General features: G+C 43.2%; 1 protein-coding gene across 1 annotated transcript in view; it reads left to right on the forward strand.

Annotated features, from left to right (window-relative positions):
* Nucleotides 1-23,969, forward strand: part of CNEP1R1 (CTD nuclear envelope phosphatase 1 regulatory subunit 1) — an 87,375-nt gene that overhangs the window by 44,506 nt on the left and 18,900 nt on the right. The window contains exons 2-3 of the mRNA XM_085639931.1: nucleotides 7,168-7,239; nucleotides 7,560-7,633. Coding sequence (XP_085496057.1) covers nucleotides 7,168-7,239; nucleotides 7,560-7,633 — 146 coding nt within the window. The remainder of the gene's footprint in view (nucleotides 1-7,167; nucleotides 7,240-7,559; nucleotides 7,634-23,969) is intronic.

Genomic DNA, 23,969 nt, shown 5'->3' on the forward strand with positions numbered 1-23,969 from the left:
TATCAAAGTCCCGCAGTACTCCAGTCTCTCACCTGACGGGGCTGGTGCAAGTTAACGGTTGTGGGAACCATTTATGAATTAGAGAAGTTGGGTTGCTCAAGCCATGTCACAAAAAAGGCTTGCACTCCAGGATTTATCTTAAAGAAGAAATTTTATTTGGCAGCCCTTTTCTACCAGAAGGTCTTTGTCATGGCCAGAATCACATACCCAGTGCACTATCGCCTTTAAAACAACCAGTAAACAATGAACATAGTAGAGACACTGAATGATCTTCGTGTGGAAACAATACATGATTTCAGATACTGGGAAAATGTATGAAAAAATTTGTAAAGTTTGTACTTAGTACATGCTAATGCCACATTTCATTACTTTCCCTAAAAAACACATGCGGAAAAAAAAATATAATATATATTTATCTTTTCAAACTCTTTGCTAGCAAATCCCCTTTATTTGTGACTGTGGTACAGAGAATGAGTTACAGTTAACCCCTGGCCCACTATTACATGCTTAAATTCCGAAACCATAAGAAAGGGCTCATTTGACATATTTGAACTAAAATAGGAATATATAACCTATTGTGTAACAGCAGGTCACCATTATTTTCTTCATTCAAATACATCGTTCAAGAACTAAGTATACATTTTTTCAGATTATTTACATCAAATATATATTTCCATCAGCGTAATTTGTCAAAGTTGAATCAGAAATTATTTATGTACATCTTGTGAGTTCTGCAACACCCTCCTCAATGAAATTCATGGGCGCCCTCGTAAATTTACAATCGCTGTTTTCGATCGGTCATATAACTTTGAAACAAAGTATATACCTAGGGAATCATCAGTCTCCGCTTCAGACATAGCAAGCCCCAGTGAGTAATTCATTATTTTTTAACTTTAAAGAAGAATTTTATTGTTAAATATTGTGGTGCAGACAAAAGATGCAAAAAGGATAATGCAATGTATTAGCAAAAAAACTAAAGCGTATAAAAATAATTAAGTACATGAAGCATATGCATAATGGCTGATCATAACAGAGGATAAATAATCAAATACATAACACAAACCATACATAGTAATAAATATGCAGGTCAGATTGGTAAGTCAGGGAGATTGAAACATTTCCTGAAACATGGTGGAGGTGCAAACGACAACTTTATAGTACTCTCAAGAAAATGTGGAATTGGTGTCCAGAGGGCCTTTCGCTTCGAAACAAGTGGTAAAGGATGCATGTAAGCAGTGTCCAGATGATTATAGCGGACTGCCTACCACCATTACCTTGAACGAAAATTGTATAATGTCTTTCCAATGTTGTTATTTGCGAAATGAAATTGCTAATAACAGGTCTAGTATTTTCATATCAAATGAGACATTTGCCCAGACTTGAGAAATACTACCTAAGAACACATTGGTAATAGAAAAGGGCATGGTAGAATGAAAATGTTAGTTTATTTGGTCCCAAACTTGTGTCCAAAAAGTAAAACTGTAGTGCACATGCATAACAAGTGTTGCATGTTGATAAGAACTTGTCCCAACAGATATCCAGAGTGTCAGGATTAATCTTCTGGAGGAAAGGGGTTGTCAAAAACAATCTGTTAAATATGAAAAAGTGTCTGCGTCGTGTTCGCTCCCTGGGAAGATTTCCTGATTTTTTTTTTTTTATTTATTTTTTTTTTTTATCTAAATCTGCTTCCAAGTTGATATAGGGAAAGTAGTGGATAAGTGTGATTCCCATGCTAACTCGGTGCTTGATTTTGGTCTATCGCAAGAGTCTTCTAGAGGTGAATAGATAACGGAGGCCTTTGGATTTGTGTGCAAAATACGGGAGAGATTTGTGAGGGGTGGTGGATTTGGTGAAGGCGCAGATCTGAAATGAGTGCATGCTTGAACAATAACAATGAAAAATCTGGTTTGGAAAGCAGATGGGAGGTCAAAGAGTATCTGAGCCTGTGAGGAGGATATAAGCGAGTCATGGTTGGTGAGTAATTTATTTATAATAAATACTTTGAGCCATATTCGTATAACACTCTCCTATTGCTTTCTGATACCATAATATTCAGTTCAATAGTATACATTTTTAAAGTCCTTTGATGTCAAGCCTCAGTGGGTAAATCCATTTCTCTTGACTGAAATCAATGTTGGGAGCGTAATCCGGTTAAAAAACAAAAGTCCGACCCAAAGAAGAAAGCAAAAAAAGGCAGTAAAAAAAAAAAGAATTCCTGTTAGAAATAGTGTTCATCAAGAGGATATGACAGTTTTTAGGTCTTGCCTAGCGACGCAGCGCATGCGCTGCTCGCCTTTGGCGAGATCTATTGTTGTGGATTTTGCTTCCGAAGAGGGACCGGAGATGTGCACGCTCACGCGTCTCTCTTCTCTGGCGATCTCAGCTTGCGCCCGTACAGCAGATGTGCAAGCTCATGGTGTCTCATCTCTGGCGCTTTCACTTTCGCGCGCTCATACAATGCCCCCGTTGCACTCGTGACACAGGGTGCTGCCTGTGTAACCAAGGAGCTTTCCGGCTTCCCAGAAATGAGAGCTGAAGTGAAATAATAAACTCTGATCCGCTGAACTCCACTTCTTTTTCTGTTGTATTGACGGATGTAACGACACAAGCAGCAAAATACCAGGCTGTGGCACACTATGTGGCACACTATGCTAAGCACTGTTTTTTAGTGTATGTTTTTAAAGCCACACCCTTAATTATTGCGGCCACCCCCCATGAGAGACCACCCAGTTTTTTCATTCCACTTTAAGTACTGCCGGTGGTTAGTGCACTTGCTGCAGAGATCTGTGTGCAGGCCAGTCACGGGTCTGCGTTGACATAAAACAGAGAGGGCTCATGTCCCTGCTGTAAAGCACAATGTAAAGCACACGTCACTGATTTCTGCTTTATTCAGGTAGCTCAGTGGGTTGCGGCTTTTGTCGCAGAGGTCCTTGAGTTACGCGGTCTTAATGTACAATCCTTGTACAGGGGCACAGTGAGTTATAAACCAGCCCCTTACAGCTGCACGCAAACTGCAAGAAACGCACTGTTTTCTTCAATCTTCACCTTTTTTATAAGGCTTCTTAGGGTAGTGATAAATGCATACTAGTAAAGATAATCCCAAACCCTGTGTTTTGTGGACCCCCACACACGTTTTAAATCCTGACTTTGCGTTTCTCCAGAACAAGTGCTTTTACCATGTAATTTCTACCAGTATAGATGATTTACAGGGCCACCAGAATTATGCGGCAGTGAAAGACCGAAATATGCGCAAGGAAAAGGCAAATTATGTGGCCCAAAATGTGCATTACTTCCTTATTTTGCCATGTTTACACAGGTTAACACTGCCTGAATAAAGGTTTCACATCAGAAGTACCAGTTTAACACCAAAATACAGTAATAAGCAACAGAAAGGGGACCAGTTAACCTTTGCAGAGGTCTTTACACTGCCCAGCAGCATGCATTTTTAGTACTTTTGAACTGTTTGAGCTAGAAGCAAATTTTGTTTTTGTGTAAAACCTGCAGGATATGCAGCAAGATGCTGTATTTATGAGGCCACTGTGGCATACCCTTAATTATGAAGGGAAACGTCACTGCTGCAAACTCTTATAAATCCAATGGCCCTAATGCTATGGGTCTGCTACACCTAGGACAGTCATATTTAGCATTCCCTGCACATTGACTTACAACTTGTATGAGTCATTGCACCCGTACAATATCTGTGCAAGTAAAGCGCTCTGACACCCTGCCTTGGGCCGAGTAGCATTTAAAAATAAATGGAAGAAAACTGAGTAAGTGCCATGTAAATGTTTATTGTTGTAATTGCTCATGCCAACAGATACATATGACATTCTTACAGGGCAAGAGCACCTCTAACAGAAAGGAGGTAGAAATGGAAAGCCCCTCCCTCCAAACCATGGTTTCTTCTTCTAAGCACCTGTGAAGTCGTAACAAGCGGAGTGCCTTTGTTTCCCACCATCACACTGGCATTTAGGTGTGAGACTGCAGATAGCTCCGCACCAGCATGAACAACAAGCATTTGCAATGCAAAAGGTCTCACATTTACAAGAGTTTGAGCTGTTGGCATTGTAAATGATGATTCCTATTTTTTTTATATTTTGATTTTTGAAACCTAATTAAAACTCATTGTCATTTACAATGCCAATAGCTTAAACTTGCGTAAATGCGAGACCTATTGCATTGCAAATGCTTGTTCAATTATATGAATACCTTCCCTAAACAAGACCTGTAAAGAAAGAAAATAAAGAGCAGTGTGGGACAGTAACTATCTGCTAACAGAGTTTTGCTTGTACAGGGTTTATTTTCACACACTGGGGATGATTCATTGGCAGATGGTGGCATCAAAGATGCGCCTGCAAGACTGTGCTGATTAATCGTTTAAGAGTACCACTGTAATTATAAAAGTCTTTTTTTCCAGTACTGAAAGACGAAATGCTGTGTTTTTATTTAGAGACGCAGATATCCTGCACATTCATTCAGTAATGTGAATAATGGCAAATAACTAAGTTAAACCTCTGTTCCGGGAAATACGAGCTTGAAATGAAAGAAAGACGAAATGCTGCGTTTAATCGTTTAGAGGAGTAAAAAATGATATCAATAAAAGCTTTATTCTCTTAGTAAATCCACGACACCCCAAAGCCACCTCACATTCCTTCAGTTAAACTGTCATCTCAGTTCTAAACAATCCTTTGGAACATGCCATTGCATGGATGGGTACGGGGGAACAGGGACTCTGGGACAGGGATGAATGGAATAAAAGTGTGTTGGGAAAAAGTAAACGTTTAAGAAACGTAAAGGTAGAAACGAGATATTGCACGAAAGTGGAAGGCAGGGGACCTGCCTTACTTATCTGCATGGAAAAATGGTCTTGATTTTAACATGGTGTTGGCGATTCCTATTTTTAAAGCACGGGGTTGCCAGCAAAAGCATCCGAAGATTTGGAAAAGATGGGCAGATCATAGAGGCCTATACCTGGACCCCATTCCATCCAGACATGATGGGATTTACAGATGATGGTGCAGGTCTGGTACATATGAGCCAGGTGATGAAACAGACATTACTCCTCAATAAGATGGAGTGGCGGTGGTGCCTGAAATGCAGTACTGAGACATTGCAATGGGGGGGGCGGGGTTACATGGGGTACAGTTAATTGTTTTTCTTTTCATTTTTGGGGGGGAAAAAGGGGGAAAGTACATACTCAATGTCCATGCCAAACTTTTGTACTTTAAACTGTAGCAGATGGCCTCTGGATTGCAGACCTCTGCATTGTATTTGAGGCTTGACGCAATTAAATGTGTTTCTAAAAAAAACAACAAAAAAAAACGTAAAAGTAGGAATACAGGTCATTCATTGCCTTAGTAACAGCAATTTAGTACAGCCATCATTGTGAAAGTTTTTTTCCCAGTACTAAAAGAAAGACGAAATCTTGTGTCCATTTTTGTTTGTTTAGAGAATCAAATATCCTGCAAATTAATCCAGTACTGTGAATAATTGCAAAACTCAAAGGTGAAATATCGCTCGCTCTCTCTCTCGCTCTCGCTCTCGCTCTCTCTCTCTCTCTCGCGCTCTCTCTCTCTCTCTCTCTCGCTCTCTCTCTCGCTCTCATAATTTCTCTGAAATATAGCTTGTTAAAATATCTATTTCCACTAGAACTAGTATCATTCCTCTTATTTTGCATCTGTTCTGCACTAGCTTAGCTTCTAATAACACTTGCCCAAATGTCTTGTGTGTGGTTTTACTGATGATTGGGTAGCACCCAGAACAATATACGTGTTGTCTTTGGCAGGTTAATCTCCTCTTAATGTGGATCCTTTCCTGGTAAGTTGGCAGAGGTTCACAGGAGCCTTGCTTGTTTTTTTTCCTGCTCCCTGTGATAAATTGGTCTGCCTGAAGGGCTAAGGGAAATCTACAAGTTGTGACCAATGTAGACTTGGCAACACAACACATCCTTTTGGTGAAAATAAATTCCCTAGTGTCTCTTAACTCTTTGCCTCTAAAGAAACCAAAGCCTTTAATAGCACGCAACCTAGGTTAGAACTAACAGTTCAACCTATCGGGAAAGAGGCACTCAGTAACCCTACCCTTGTCTTACTAGTGAGTAGTAAAGACAATTATCGACCTCTCTCAAGTAGAGTTTAGAATTGCAATCCTGGTCATCCTGATTAGTCAGAGAATTGGTCGTAATGTCCCAACCCCCCCCCGACCCCCCCCCCCTCCTCTTTTGCTTCAGGGGGAAAAAAACATCTATTCAGCCAACAAAAAATTCACTTCTTTTCTTTTCTTTTTCACATGAAAAGCATAACTCAAGAACCTTCTCAATTAGTACAAGCCTCCAGTTGAATCTCATCCGCTCAGGTCCACTCCAATTTGGTCAAAAGCGAAACTTTCTAGATTTTCCTCTCATACACAAAACCAACCAACCTGGGGTTGGCAAAATAACCTCAAGCTGGCACAGATCACCAGCCGTTCTGTGATGAGGAATAATCTAATACTCCTATAAACCATGCACATGCTTTCTCTAGCATGCCACAGAAGACATTGCATTGTCCATTATTATTACATTTCTCTGCCAGGAGTGGCAGGCCGCAGCCACAAACTAGTGCACAAGGGCTTTATGCAGAAAGCACGTTACATCGGTCTGTGTCCTTTGACCTTTTTGATCACACTTAAGCAAAACTGGTTTACCTGGTCCCATTCAACCCTTCATACTCACTAAATGGTAAGGAAAATCAAGATATTCATACGCAATCCACACTTGCATGCAACTGTAGGAATTACTGTCTATCAAAAATCTATCTAATAAATTACTAAATTTAAATGATACAAGTGTCGACCTAAAGATATTTTTACTTTTTTACACTAACCACTTAAGCAGGCAGTTAAGTGTTCCCTTTCTATACTCTCCAATGCGGGTGGTTGAGTGGCTTGATATGAAGCTATAAACCAATGTCATGGAAAAGTGCAGTGTTAGGTTGCAGGGATGGGATTGTATGTATTTTTATCCCCCTCCCTCGCAGTTTAGGAATCAGCTTACTTTGTGCTGTACAATTGGTTGTATAAAAGGTATCTCAATCCATTTATGTCCGGGAGTCTTGCAGTGTACCGCAGATGTGCCGCTTAGTTGCTAACCTGAAGACCAACATGCTTTGTCTTGCTTTGTTTTCCCAGACCTTAAAGCTTTTGAGCGGAGACTTACAGAATACATTTCATGTCTCCAGCCAGCTACAGGACGCTGGAGGAGTGAGTATTTAATACACTTAATTTTGTATATTTAATTGGAATATCATTCTCCGGTTATGATTTTCAATACGCAAAGATTGCCCCCATAACAAGTTAAGTTTTATTTTAATCTACAGCTTCCTTTGGCTTATAGCAACATTGGCTGGACTGTTCAGATTTTTGTTTATTGTATTTCTAATGTATTCAGTTTATCATCTGTTTTAATACAGATACAGGTTTTCGCTACCAAGAATATGGAAACTATTTTGTCACACAGTAAAGAGCAACAACAAGAAATGTAATGGAGTGAAATGATAATCTTGATCTTTTATTCTTAACAGTGCTTCTGATAGTGGTGTCAGTCTGTACTGCTACTGGCGCGTGGAACTGGTTAATAGACCCTGAAACACAAAAGGTTGGTAATTTCATCCTGCTGTCCTGTTATTTGACCACTTTGCCCATCTTAAGTAAGTTCATGCTGAATTTAAAAGACCTCAGTCTGATACACTTCGAAATAATTGCCATGTTAAATGAGAATTTACAACTAGATGTATTTTATGGGGTGGGGGTGTAGCGTTCTTGTATCTAAGAAATTGTTTATACAGAAACAAAAGTGAGATGAATATAAAAGAATTACCAATCTCAAATAGGAGTATTGTCTACATTTGTATACTTAGTGAATATTCACATATAACCAGTACCCAGTTTTTGGATTTGTTGCCTGATTTCAGAATAACTGAGTATCCCAGTGAGGTTACCCGAAAGCATAAGCGGAAGAGGAGAGCGCCAAGTGTAGATTTGATTGAGAGCGGCTGGTAGAGTGCCAAATTACAGAACATCCAGGCAGATGACCGAGTCAGTTGGAACAACTGCCTGACTATAAGATGGTGGGGAAACGGGCCGTACACAGTTAGTTTAATTCTCATTCAACGGGAACGCAGTCAAATTCGTCCCATCAGTGCTGCCGGCTACACGCAACTCCGAGTTTGGGCACAGACTGGTCTGTAACCCTGTAGCATAACGTGGGGAGACGTGGGTCGGCTCCCTATTTACCCAGCATAAGCCGATGTTGAAGACCATAGAGATTGTGGCACTATTGGGTGAAGTGGCTGCGGAGAACGGGGGCATGAGGTGAGACTGCCAGAAAGAAAGGCCAGAGTAGGGCCAAGTCACGCTAACTGCCAGTTAGAGACTTCAAAGTACGACAGCGAATGCCTGACCCTAAGATGGTGGCAAACCAGGCCAGGCTCAGCACTATTGTTTTATGAAGGCAGCTAGCATCAGGCACGGTCTGCAGCCAGCCACAGCTCCTGAGACGAGGCCCTAAGGGGAATGAGAAACTAGGCCTCTCCTCTCAATACGCAAATGAGACTAGTCAACCTGAGGCGATTTGGCTGGGAGCCTGGAATTTAGAGAAGGGTGGAAGATATTCGGCACCAGTGACCCCAGTGCTTCACAGAAAGTCTAGAGACCTACAGCGTACCCGCTCAATGAGCATCGTAAAGCCTCCCCAACAAGAAAAACAAAGTCAAGCTTATTATACGAGAATGCGAATACAGAACGCAGCACACAAATCCCTTTGCAGGCTCGTAGAATCAAGCAGCAGTACAGCCTAAGAGCGGACTCCCCTATGCCACAGAAGAAAACCCAGTAGAACAAGGTATCCAGTTATTTCACCCCAGCAGAAGCACAAAGCAGTGGTTATTCAGGGTGGGCGCATCAGCAGTGTCCTGAAGAATTGTGTGGTGCGGAGTTGGTGTAATGATGGTGATTGATCTACTTAAGTTAGACCCCAGTTCATCCCACAGATTACGTATATCAGGGCAGTTATGCAGCAAGTGAACAGTATCGCACTGCAGCCGACCGCAATGCCAACTCTTTTTGGTGTGATGCAGTAAGCCAGATTTTTCAAGTTTCAGTGGTGCCCCATACCAATCTTGACGTGTCTTGAAAAGACAGGTTTTCATTCTCAACTCCCTTGCCCCCCGGTCTGAGTTCTCCAGTAACTCTGCACAGTCCTCCTCTGCATAGTCCATTTGAAGTCGTACTTGCCATCGGGCAAGAAACTCGTTATCTGGGGTTGGCAGTACAGGTGCTATATCGGCCTATTGTGAAGACCTGACATAACCCCTTTGAATGGTCCCCAACTGTTGAGGTAAGATACCACTGAGAAGGGCTGAACAACCTACTGTGGTGTCCCCAGCCTATGAAAAAGGCAAATGGCGTAATTTCAGGCATTTCCTCTGTTCATCAGAAGTCAGAATTTTTCCCTAAGCTCCTCAAAAGGGAATGCCTTGCAACCGAACCAGATTCAATGTTGTGATACCCACCGTATGCCTTTGTTCCAAGTGAAGCATGGCTTCTCCAGTTCAGATGCTAGCATTCTGCCTTGTCCTGTATGTTAGCTTCTACTGATAAGTCTGTTGGCGCATGGCCATGTTTAACCATTGTTTGGACAATAGGATTCGGAGTCTGTGACAGTTGCGGTCTCTCCTTGTTTGTATAGCAGTTGCAGTCCAGGCTGACTGCCTGTGATGTTCCTCGCAATCCTAACCCACATTGGAGGGTCTGGGGTGTACCATTGCGTATAGGTTAACTGTGCTGGGTGCAGTGCTGTGTTAGTGTTGCACTGAGGGTAGACCCAAACCTTTGCGCTTCCTGTGGGCAAAGAATATGGCCATTGCGAAACTCAATCCTGCGGTGTCCCAGGTAAAGTCTTTAATGTCAATATCTGTTTTTCTCAAGGGTGTGAACATAGCAGCATGCCAAAGACGTGCATGAATCTGGGGAGTAGCTCCATTTTTACTGCTTTGCTCTATAGTGACCGGTTTAGGTGCGACCACTTGACGTAGTTCGCTTAAGCTCTTGCCATGAGTGGTTCAAAATTATTCAGGACAATGTGCTGCAGCCCCCTATTTATGTATACCTCTTGGTACTTGAGACGGGATGCTTTCTATTGAAATTGATTGCCACTGAATTCCGCCTTTGTTGTGGCCGTGACCTGGGCAGGACTTCGCTCATCCCCTCAGTTAATCATAAAACGGCTATTTGTGCAACATCTGTAACTATCTCCATAAGGGCTGGAAGGGAGGTATAGAGGGCAGTGTGCATTGGTAAAATGTCATCCGTGTATCAAAATACAGATTGGGGTCCTCCCGGGATGGGGATACACGTAATCTCTGGTGACTAACGAAAAGTTGCCACCAGGGGCTCGAGGGCCAATAGACAAACGAGTGGGGGCAATGGTCACCCGTTACGCGTTCCCTGGTTCACGGGGGGGGGGGGATCAGATTAAATAAATTAAAAAAAACTCTGCAGTTCACCTGGGCTGTGTGAAACTCATACAGCCATTTAACTTTGGCAATAAAATCATTACCCAGGCCAAATTTGTGAAGTGTCGCAAAAAGGTATCCCCATTCAATGTGGTCAAGTCCTTTTCGACATACAGCAATAAGGCTAACGGGCCATCCAGTAAGCCTTTAGCTAACCACAAACAGTGGGCCAGGGTGTGCAGGTGGCCCTGTCGGAGAGCGCCAATAAACTGCCAGTCTGTTCTGCCTCCTTGGAAGCATTGAACAAGGAATCTATCGTTTCAATCTTGGTCCATTTGTCAAATTGTGCTGGGTTGGCTTTCCCGGGGACATTGTTTTAAGGCAAGTTAGAGATGGCTTGCGCTCTCTCTTCCTTGGTAATCTCGCCAGTTAATAGTGATCTGCCTTTCTCGTAAGACAAGGTGGGTGTTCTTTAAAAAAACCTGCTTATCTATTCTACATCCTTAATTAACTCTGGTGTATGTACATCCCTGTAGTATTCCGCAAGTGTAGCCTCAATCTCCTGGGGTGTCTAGCCTGATGTCTTAATAGCTGCAATGGGCAGCATCGCCTCCCTTTGCTTGAGCAGGGCTGCAAGTAACCTGCTCGCTTTCTCATCCGGCTGATAGTGACACACCTTAAGTCTGTGGAGCACATATTCCACTTTGGAGGAGTAAAAAAAAAGTTACATTTGTTTTCGCTTCTTCTAGTTGGCACATGTTGACAGCAGTGTAAATGCAAAAACAACAGTTGATGGACAGAATGCAGTACAATGTCATACATTCACCTCCATACAGAGATCGGGGCCTAAATCCATCGTTTTTTTCCTCACCATGCCATTCCAATTTGAACCCAGCCATATGCAAATCAGTCTTGACCCTGTTCCTCATGGGAACATTCCAGCCCGAACTGCCAAGCCAGGTCCTCCCTGGACTGGAAACCAGCATCCTCGGACCGGTTTCGAGGTTTCGCCCCTCTTCAGCCAGGATAGCTTGATTCCAGTGGCATGGAGAGCACAGGACCCACGTCTGGGCATACCCGTCCTACTCGGGGTGACAAATACAAAAACAACAGTTGATGGACAGAATGCAGAACAATGCCATACATTCACCCCAGTACAGAGATCTGGGCCTAAATCCATGGTGAGAAAAAGAATGATGGATTTAACCCAGATCTCTTGACTGGGAGAGAATATTTTGATTTGTTATGCATTCCGTCCATCAATTGTGTGTCTTTTACTTTCTCGCCGACAGCAGTGTAAAGGCATGACTTCTCCCTAATGTCCGCTTCTAAGGAGACTTGTTGCACCACCTTCTGCCTGTTACTGATGGCGACATCTTGCATGAGTTGCACCCGGGTGGTAGCTTTAGCCGCCGTCCATAGCATTTGTGCTGATGTAGCTGAACACTCATTTTGATATAGGTATGTTTTGATGTGTGATTTAAGAAGGCTCTTTCATGTGGGTATCTTGTAACGCGAGATACTAAGGTGCCAGGGCTTGCGAGTTGGTTGTACCAGCCTCCTAGAGACCGCAATATAAGCAGGGGAGTGGTGTGTCTTTTGCTTTCTCGCCCAAGTGCGCCGGGTATGCCCAGACGTGGGTCCTGGGCTCACTGTGCCACGGATTCAAGCTATCAAGGCTGATGAGGGGTAAAACCCCCAAACCGATCCTAGGATGCTTGTTTCTGGTCCAGGGCGGACCTGGCTTGGCAGTTCGGGCTAGACTGTTTCCATTAGGCACAGGGTCAAGACTGATTTTCATATGGCCAGGTCTAAACTGGGGTGGCATGGTGAGCAAAAGAATGATGGATTTAACCCAGCTCTCTTGACTGGGGGTGAATGTTTTGATTTGTTCTGCATTCCATTCATCAATTGTGTGTCTTTTGCTTTCTCGCCCCAAGTGCGCCGGGTATGCCCTGACATGGGTCCCGGGCTCACTGTGCCACTGGATTCAAGCTATCCTGGCTGATGAGGGGTGAAACCCAGAAACCGGTCCTAGGATGCTTGTTTCCAGTCCAGAATGTTTTGATTTGTAATGCATTCCGTCCATCAATTGTGTGTCTTTTGTCGAGTGGTTTGAAACGGTCTGCTCAAGGACCAAATTATCGGCCATTAGCTCAGTCATATATTGAGGGATGAGGAAGTAGTCTATTCTTGACTGGGTGTAAGAAGTAAGAGTATTCCCTTTCAGTCCGGTGTAAAAGCTGCCATATGTCGAGAAAGCCATGGTAAACTAAGATAACACTACTGTTTGCCGTACCTGGGTTGTTGATCATATCAATCTGGCCCGTGTAGTCCAGTATTGCTTCACCAGTTACATTCCAGTCCTCCCTTTATAAATGCCATTGTAGTGCCCAGTTGCGTCAATATGAGGTTAAGCCAGAGGAGGAATATCTTTTTAGTCTCACTTGGTGCAAAGACCGAACATACACTCGCGACCCTGCCGCCAATGCAGAGTTTGGCAAAGACATGCCTGACCTCTGGGTCCGTCCAAGTGTTAAACACTGTGCATGGGAGCAGGAGAATGGCCACACCACATTTCCAGGGCATGGAGTGACCCGTGTCCTATGCTAGGGCGATGTCCTTATGTAGGTGAGGGCTTTCTTGCGTCTGACATAATATGCAAGGCTGTTAACATTCCAGGACATAAGTCAGAGGTCTCGTCATATCTCAAGGGTGGCGTGCGATAGAGAAAGCTTAGATTTACTGGGTGTTCTGTGTACTGTTCTAAGCTCTATGCAGCATGGGAGGCGGGAAAGAGATGGTAGGAGCAAGGCGAGCGGGGGGGGGATGGATCATGTGAGCCCCAGGTGATGACAAACACATGGCTATTACCTCCCTGGATAGGGCCCTGTAGTGTGTAAATCTACAATAAGGAGGATGAGTGCCGCTTGATGAGAAGCATTGATAATTTTGAGGCATTGAGATTGGAGAAAGCTGGGGGAGGGGGTGAAAGAAGAGGGGGGGTGATTTGCGGTACGAGGTTTGGAGGGAGACTTGGGTTCCCAGTGAGAGGCGTGGAGAAAAATACTTTAGTCACCGGGTCTAAACCTCTAGGATCCCAGGCATCCGTGAGGCCCCAGGAGGATTGCCAGGTCTGGCGCTTATGTGGCAGCCACAGCGCCAATGTCCTAGAGAACACAACCTAGTGTGATATGGAGATGCCAACCATGATGCCATCAGTAGCTGTGGCGCCTGGTGGGGGGCTTGCAGTATTGAGGCAGCTGTAGGGATGGACTAATGCAGCCTGCACCTGTAGGACGGGAGAAGGCAGTGCCTGAAAGAGATGGAAATACAGTGTGTAGCCATAGGCTATAGGAGAGATCCTGCTAAGATTAATTGTGAATGAGCTTAACATTGCTGAACTTGGGGCTAGCCAACTGGCAAAAAGTAAGAGAGAAAATACATAAAGTGTATATTTCAAGCAAAGCAACATTACAGATAGCAGATACTCATCTCAGCAGGAGGAGAGGTGCATATGTAGTCTCAGGGATTATCTCGGTCTGGCTCCATTCCAGCCTTCACACTATTTCGTGACACTAGATGAAATAGGCCATGGCAACTGCCCAGAAAAGACAATAAATTACATTTCACTTGATCTGGTCGAGAATATTGAAAGGAGAGAACACATTAAGCATTTACTTGATGCACAATCTTTTGAAGCCCTGAAGAAGCGAGAAACCTGCGAAATGCATGTTGGCTAGTGTGAAACTTATGCATTTGATGGAGAGCTTTGAATAATATCTAAAGTGAAGAAGTTTTGGAAAATAGACTTTATATGGCTTTTTACATCTCAATGTTTACTCTTCTCAGAACATGAGTATATGTATATGCTTGTGTATGTGTATGTGTGTGTGTGTGTGTGTATATATATATATATATATATATATATTACCTACTGGCGGTCGCCAGTAGGTAGTTATAGTTAGGACCCTGTTTCCATAGGAAATCCGCAACATTCTATTTGGAATAACTTTGGCGCCGGTCGACGAATCCTCGCGAAATTGTCAAAATAGGTGGGGCGCTACGCTCCGCTCCTACCCTGAAAGTCTCGGGGGGATTCGTCAAGCAGGGGCCGAGAAAAAAGGGGGGTCCCAAAACGCGTTTTCCCCATGCATTTTTCCATAGGACCTTTAGACACAGCTACAGCCCGAACGGCTGAACAGAATTACTTGAAATTTGGCAGAGAGGTAGCCATAAGGTCAAGGAAGTGCCTTTTGCAGGTCTGGTGTAAATCTGTTCTGTATTTCCTGAGAAAATAGCATTTAAAAGCATATATATATGTGGGCGGAGCCTAACCACACATCTCATCCTGAGATCTGATTGGCTGTCAGCACTTCATCCAAGAAGTGTTGGCAGCCATCTTGGGACCAATATACATGATAGCACCTCATTAAAAAGCATTGCAGTTAATAGAAGGTTTTAAGACTTTAGTTACATTATAAATCATTTGTTGATGGTACCATACTCATTTTAGGAATTGTGGTATGTTCTAAGGTGATTTCACCATGTGAAAAAGCCTTCTGCTGGGATATCATGATTGAGAGAAAAATATTTTCTCATGCTTTTACCACAGAGGTTTGGAAGGTGATCTATAGGCTAAACTGAGAGCTTATTTTCTGTAAATTCACATTATCTTTCTCAGTCATGTGAGAATGAAGTCTGACATTCTCAGTAAAACATGTACATCCAACAAAGGCAGAGACTGTCAGTTGATTCCTTTGTGTTCTACTGCAGCTTCCCAGAGTGTTCCAAAGAACACTCTGGGAGCGCTAACAGTCCTACTTATGATAAACGTATGGCACACCTGAAGCCATCTTGCTTGGATTAAAGTGGTAACTCTTAAAACATTTAATTTAAAAATGAACAAAATGAGGGGGTTCATTTTTCCATAAAAAGTATGATTAGTGCTGCAGAAAGAAAAATTAGGGCACATTTTGAGTGACTTCTCAAGTCCTCTTCTATTTCATTAAAAAATTCTGACATGCAGACTGAAACATGCACTTTCAATACCAGCAGCAGTTTTCCCTGGTGAGCAGTAGCTTTACTACAGTGATCTAATGAGCAAAAAGAGTGCTAACATTCTGAATTTATGGCAAATGTGTGACACATCTGAATGCCTTCTTGATGGAATCAAAGTAAAAAACTGAAAGTATTTCCTACTGAGGAGACTGCAGTAAATGAGGAAATTAGGAAACTTCATAACAAATAAGTCTCCCAAGATGGCCACCAGAGACAAAAGAGCCCAAATGTAGCCCAAATATCACCCAGATGTAGCCCAAGTATAGCCCAATGACAGAATGTCCCAGAATGTTCTTAAAAACAACTAGAGCGCTTACTGTCTTCATTATGACAGAAGTATGGCACACCTGAAGCAATCTTGATTGGAATAAACTGGTAAAACTTAAAACATTTAATTTAAAAAGGAACACAATGAGGGGGTTCATTTTGCCATAGAAATTATGATTAATGCTGAAGAAAGAAAATGAGGGCACATTTTGAGTGACTTCTCAAATCCTCTTCTATTTCATTAAAAAATTCTGACATGCAGACTGAAACATGCACTTTTAATACCAGGAGCAGACTTCCATGGTGCAGTAGTTTTACTACAGTGATCTAATGAGCAACTAGAGTGCTAACATTCAGAATTTATGGCAAATGTGTGACATATCTGAATACCTTCATGATGGAATCAAAGTAAAAAACTGAAAGCATTTCCTACTGAGGAGACTGCAGTACATGAGAAAATTAGGAAACTTCATAACAAATAAATCTCCCAAGATGGCCACCGGAGACAAAATAGCCCAAATGTAGCCCAAAATCACCCAGATGTAGCCCAAATATAGCCCAATGACAGAAGTGTGCAAAACACTTATTATTTTGTGTTTTTGCAGTGTTATATAGTGCAGACTTGTCAGGTATTGGAGTGCTTTACATGAGCATTGCTTACATCACACAAGAACAAATTCATTTTGGTTGTAGACATGGGGAGACTAAGTGATTTGACCAGAATCACAGAATGTCGAGCTGAAGCAGAAACTTAAACCTGGTTCCCCAGTTGCAAAGTCTGCAGTTCTGGAAGTAACACCACATCCTCTCCCCTAAGTGCAACATTTAATCAAGTGGTCAACTGGATAAAAAAACATAAAGATAACAATTTAAAAGTGCTTTGTCGCTATTTGAAAACTCAGAAAATATGTCCTTATTTTAGTCTTTTAGAGCACTAACCATAATTTTGATGCCAATAAGACCCTCTCATATATGTAATTTCTAAAGGAAATGCTCTAGGTATTACAGTTTTGATTACATCAAGATGATGTCAGGCGTTCCACACTTTTGTAATAAATATAGAATGTTAGCAATCTAGTTGTTCATTAGGATACTGTTGAGAGGCAGAGGCCAGGGGCACGGACTCTGAAAATTGAAGGCAGGTAGGAGGGTGCAAAGGCAACAATTTAAACACACTGAGCAGGCAGGAAGGGCCGTGGAAGCACAACAGACTATGGAGGGCAGTGGAAAGGGGGGCAGGGGCAACAAACCAACAATACAGGACTTGCAAGAGAGGCTGTTGGAGGGAAGATCTATTACGGGTCAAGGAAGCTAGGGGCGGTCCCCAGATCCCCGGGAGCCACCACAGAACTGAGCAGGAGAGTAAGTCAGGGACAAAAGGGGCACCTTAATTTGAGCCGGGGTGCCTAGGAACGCTTGCTCCAAAAATGAAGAAAACAGACATATGAGACATGGAATTGGAGGCAGAATACAATGGCAGTTTAATGAGAAGATGCAACTTCAAAGAAACCGCAGAATAGAGACATAAAGTACAAAATACAGAATCCAGATAATCATACAGCTGTCATAATATTCTCTGTATCTCAATTAATGTACTGACAGAGAGAGAGAGAAAACACATCTATAAATGCATCATGAGAAACAAGTTACACCAAGGAAAATGTTACCTAGGAACACTCACGTTTACTCTTAGATCAAGCATTCCTGCAATTACAATACAAAATCTTTTAAATGCAAAAGTAAAGAGAACAATGGTTAAACATAACATGACATTTCATATAGGTAAAATAGAATAAGATACTTCAAGCAGAGCAAGACATTTTAAGCAAAGGAAGACAAGAGCTCCCAGCTCTTGGGGAAAACCTGCACTGCCTGTTAACCTACATACAGACGGCGAGGTAGTCCGTCGATATCTGTGGGTGCTCCCTTTTTATATCATTTTGTGGGCTCCTTTGCACGCTACATCTACCTACGTATGCTACCCAAAAGCTTTGTCTGCAGATTTTACCAGACATTTCGTCATTTACCCACTTAATGCTGACAATGGACTGGGTGAAAAGGTCAGTCTCTCGGGCCAAACGCTTATCGTAAGTTCCATAGAGCAAGCAGAAAATAATGGGTATTGTACGGGAATTCAATATATTCATGTATAAAATCTCCTCAGTTCTCCTAACTTGACGCTCTGCGGTTGCCACTTCCTTAAAAACGGGAAACCTGCCCAGGAAGCAAGTACCAGTCCAGGATGCAGCCTACTGTATGTCGACAGCTTCAGGGGGATGTTGAACTTTGATACCGAGCACGGAGCACTCGGGTAGGGTGGGGGCTACTAGTTTGGATCAGAAGGCCTCGCAGACCTGCCTTCAGACTGCTATACACTAAAATTGCAGAGCTATGGTCAATTTAACAAAGAGGCCTACATATTGAACAGAAGGGCCTACACAGGGGTTTTATGCTGGCTGAGTGGTAAGGATGTCTCAGGATAATTATATAGCAACACAGGACCCGCTGGTCAATTTAATACGGCCTACAAATGCAGCTGGCAGGGCAAGGACAAGGGTCTCATACTTCAGGTGTGGACAGAACGGGCCAGGGGCCCCCTGTGATACAAAATCTACCCTCCTTCAAGGCTGTGGCAATGTAATAGACCATTGTGGGCAGAAGGAAGAGGCAATGGTAGTACAACCATACATGCCAACAGACCCGATTCAGCCAGGAAACGTCCAATGTTTTTAAGCTCAAATGGGCTTTATTTGATCTGTCTCCTGTCTACAATATCCTCTTTTTCAATGTAACTCAAAGGGGAAAATCAATACCCCAGTTTTTTTTCAAAATCTCCCTCTTACCAAGTTCAAAATGTTCGCAAGTATGGTACATTGGATCATGGAAGGAAATGGGATAGGGACATGGACTTGGATAACAGAGGACAGGAGGGACATGGAGAGGTGCACCAAACTGACCCTGCAGGGCAGGCATCAGGGTTTGCAGCAGCACAATACACCACACAGGGCATGCAGGACGGGAGTGCAGCACAACAATCCATAGAAAGCAAGAGGGAGGGGACAGGACCATGCACATGGACAACAGAGAACAGAGGGGCAAGAGGCAATGGTAGCTAGCTGACCATAATGGACAGACAGGAGAGAAAGCTGCAGCATAACAGACCATAAAGGGCAGGAGGGACGGATCAGGGGCATTACAATGGAACAGACAAGCCAGGAGGGAGGGAGTAGGGCTGGGGGCAAGGGGGCAGGGCAGGAGCAGCAAGATAGCCATGGAGGTCAGGCAGGATGGGCACTAGAAGCAAGACACACCATGAAGAGCAACAGTGAGACTGTGATGGCATACACACAGACCATGGAGGGAAGGTGGGAGGGGGTCAGGGGCAGCTAACTGACCACACAGGGAAGGTGGGAGGGGCCATGGCAGCACAGAAGACCATGCATGGCAAGTGGGAGGGTTAGTGGCAGCACAATGGCTATGATGGGCAAGAAGGAGGGTGGAGGGGCATGCACAAAGGACGATGGAGGATAGAAGGGAGGGTCAGGACCTGTGCACAGACAAAGTTCAGGGGAAGGGACCTCACAACAGACCACACAGGGCAGGCAGGAGGAGCAGTTGCAGCACAACAGACCAGGGAGGGCAGAAGGGTGTGGCAGTACAATGGACCATGTAGGACAGGAGGAAGAGGATAGGGGCATGGCATGTGGACAGGCAGGGTGGAGGTGGCAGGGACAGGTTACAGTCATCTGGCAATGCTAGGCAGGTGGGAGGGGAGTGGCAGCTCAACAGAACACTCAGAGTAGATAGGAGTGGCAGGTCCATGGGACATGGTGGGCAAAAAGGATGGAGCAGGGGCATGCACAAAGACATCGGAGGGCAGGGGGAAGGAGAATAGGGGCAGCAAGCTAAGCACAGAGTTTAAGCAGGAGGTCAATGATGGGGCATAGAATTGGGCAATGGAGGGCAGGAGGAGTGGACTGGTACATCATACTAAATTGAGGGCAGTGGCAGCACATCAGACCATGCATGGCAGGAGGGAGGAGGCTAGTCCATGGATTCACACAACAGAGGATAGGGAGGAAGGGGATGGGGCAGCAAGCTAACTGTTCAGAGAAGGCGGGTATTAAGAACTTTATTGTTTTTAAAACATTGTGTCTGTGCGAACTACTTAAAATATGAACAAGTATGCAGCATAATCTCACTTTTATTCAGGAAGAAGAGGACGTTTGTGACTGTGACTCCGGGCTCACTTGGCAGAAACACCCCCTGACCCTCCACCCCCTATCGCAAAATGTAATGCCCGTGAAAAGGGTAGGTGAACACAGTGTTATATAGAACATAGTCCTGAGAGCACGATTGAAAATGAAAACTAGATATAGTGTATGGTATAAACTATGCACCAAAAAGTGTGATATAAGATGAACCGGGCGTGAAATATAATATGCAATACATTATGCGCAATGACAGATTCATTGGAGAGCGCGAGATAGCACAGGCACTAGCGCGTGCTATGCGATATGCGCCTTGGAGTGTAATATGCACAGGGCAGTGTTGTGTAACCTAACTAGTCTCTAAAGTTGTAATATAAAATATGTGCTGGGGAGTGTAACGTTGCATATGCACTGTGACAAAGATATGGATCCCAGATTGTAATATGTATGGAATAGCACTGTGCGTTATAACATAGGCATCGAGAAAGGCACGTTAGATGGGGCAATATAACCCGTGCGAAGACAAGTGTGGCATGACATATTCACGGGGTGGTGTTACAGTGCACATGGGCTAGAGAGTGTCATAGCATATGCACTAGCTAGTGGAATACAACACAGAGGTGTGTGGCACTCGGCAGGCAATGGTGGGTGTAACACAGCATTGGGCTCTGTCAGGAGCACGCTGTGACTCTCAAGTGATGTTCGTCCCCTTTCCAGAGAGTAAAATAAAAAGTATTACACATCCGGCAGTGGATGTGTGTTTTATTAACCGTGAGGGGGGTTTCTTGCATAGTTTTGGTCGAATTTTTGTCGGATCCCCTTTGAATGGCTTGGTGTGCATGTGTATTAAATGTGCCCGTCAATAGCTACCCATGTTTGTATAAATAAACGACAAGGGTGTCTACCAGGATTAGGCACGGTAGGGCATCAGACATGTCAGAGCTTCACTAGTGGTGTAAATACATTCCACGTGGATTCATTGCATGCATAGTCGCCTTTTAATGAATATCACGCAAATCGTCATGGTGATAGGTACGTACGGTTTGTCCAGCATGTCCTAGGTGTGTCTATAAATATATATTTTTTTAAAATAATAAAAAACAGTGGTCGGCCCTGGGGATTGGGGTCAAAAAAATATAATTAGGAGACTGGCCCTGGGGGATGGGGTCATCAGGGCCAATAAATTAGAATAAGAAGGGGAACCAAACAGCCCCCCTTCTTAAAAAACTAAAATAAATAAAAAGACTGGCATCGTGCCAGAGGCCATGCCCCCTCCGTGCAGCACTCTGCAAACGCGCCCCCAACAGGCATCTCCAGTATGCGCCAGGGAGCTGCGCTGCAGCCAGGTGTTCTGAGGCCAAGCCCCTTTTTACACCTCTCTGCAACGCAGCTCTGTGGCGCTTACTGGAGGTACCTAGTGGTCTAGTTTGACCCTAGGGACCCTTAGGATTCAGGGGGACTTAATCTCTCAACTTAGAACAGCCACAGGGCGCGTTTACACAGTGGTGAAGGGAGGGGACGGGGCCTGAGGTGACGTGTGCAAACACGCACTATGGCACGTTTTAAATTGGGGATATAATTTCCCTTCAATACTGAGGGCCCCTGGGGGCTAACTAGCCCACCAAGTGCTTCCAGTAAGCGCCACTGAGCTGCATTGCAGAGAGGTGGTCCAGGCCGTGCCACTTTTTACACCTCTCTGCAACGCAGCTCTGTGGCACTTACTGGAGGTACCTAGTGGGCTAGTTGGACCCTAGGGACCCTCAGGATTCAAATGAACTTAATCTCCCAACTAAAAATGGACACAGGGCGTGTTCACACAGTGGTGAAGGGAGGGGACGGGGCCTGAGTTAACGTGTGCAAAAACGCCCTGTGGCCTGTTTTAAGAGGTAGTTTTAATCCCCATGCCCTATTATACACTAGGGGCTTACAGAGGAGGTCATGCTAATCACAGGGGGACCCCAACGCATAATGTTCCCTAGTGTATGTAGGTGTTTTCACTGTATTCTAAGTGTCTTTTAACATAGCACTGGCTCTAGGACTGGTTAGTCAGACTCAGTTACCACCAGTATCCGTCTGAAAAAGTTGAGGGTACAGGATGATTTTGCAACAAGGCTTCTTTCTGCTCTTCTTTTTGTTCTTTCTGCACGTTATCCTTCTTCCTGCACTTATCTTCGTATTTGAGGACTTCTGTTGCTTCTTTCTGCACTTCTTTTGTTTCTTTCTGTGCATTTTTTCTTCTTTCTTCACATGTCCTATCTCTGTAGGCATAGTTAGAAATTAGCATTTAAAAAACCTTTGAAATTCACAGAAAAAACCATAGGTTTCAGGCACGTTATAGTTAGGAATTAGCATTTAAAAAACCTCAGAAATTCACTGAAAAAACCATAGGTTTCAGGGGTGTTATAGTTAGCTGGACTTTTCACTTGTACAAAACCATTGAAATTCCCCCGTTATAGTTAGTTCAGCTAACTATAACTCGCGCGCCCGCAATGCACTGCTGATGTCACATATTAAATCACTCATGACATGGTCAGTGACATCACTCATGACATCACTGATGACATCTCAAATGACATCACTGATGACATCACTGATGACATCATCCTTGTGATAGAGTGGCAGACCTCCTCTCACCCTAATATAACCTTTGATGCACACATTCAAAAATAGAGACTAAAATTTTCAAAACAATGGACATACCAATACCAGTTACAACAACCTCTTCAGTAATTCTAAGATCCACATACACATCCACTCATTCACCAACAGTCCTATACAGTCACTCATACATGTACTCACTCATCATATGTACTCATACACCTATACATCCTGTTACACAATGCCACTCATCCATAGAGTTACTCACACACATAGTCACTCATGCTAATAAAGAATCAAACATACATTTACTTGCATATACAGTTATACACACACCACCATACTTACTTCTACGGAAACTTACACATACTTAGTCTTTTAAACAATCACTAATAGAAACACATACTTATTCATACAGGAACTCTTTCAATCTCTCACTCTCACATATACTCACATATATACACCAATAGTCACATATACTAGTTTAAAACATATGTAGTTACTCATAAAGACACTATTGAGACAGTCATTCACTCACTAACACACCCATACACACACTCATCCACCCATACAGTCCTGCACACATGCTGTGTTCAACACATACAAACAGTGAGTCACTCATTCATGCACCTATGCACTACGTAATACCCCCCACCGAACCATGCAGACACTCAGACTGATACTCAAAAAACCAACTAATAACCTATATAGACACCCATGTAGCTACTCACCAACCCATGCAGCCACTTATACACAAAGTGAGAGGCTGATACAGATATTTACATATTTAAACATTACTCACTAAGCCATGTATTCACTATGATACACTTAATCAGTCAGTTACACAATCAATTTTTCAAAAACAAATCATCCATTTAGACACTTATATACCCATTTATTCTTCCATCGACCTTGAGATATACATATATAAAACATATTTAATTTTCAGAAAAACACACATTCACTGGATGATGTCATCAGTGATGTCATCAGTGATGTCATTTGAGATGTCATCAGTGATGTCATGAGTGATGTCACTGACCATGTCATGAGTGATGTAATATGTGACGTCATCAGCAGTGCATTGCGGGCGCGCGAGTTATAGTTAGCTGAACTAACTATAACGGGGGAATTTCAATGGTTTTGTACAAGTGAAAAGTCCAGCCAACTATAACACCCCTGAAACCTATGGTTTTTTCAGTGAATATATATATATATATATATGTATATGTTTGTGTGTGTGTATATATATATATGTGTGTATGTGTGTATATATGTATATATGTGTATATATATATATATATATATATATATATATATATATATATATATATATATATAT

Source organism: Triturus cristatus, chromosome 12 (assembly GCF_964204655.1).
Source record: "Triturus cristatus chromosome 12, aTriCri1.1, whole genome shotgun sequence".
Lineage (NCBI taxonomy): Eukaryota > Metazoa > Chordata > Amphibia > Caudata > Salamandridae > Triturus > Triturus cristatus.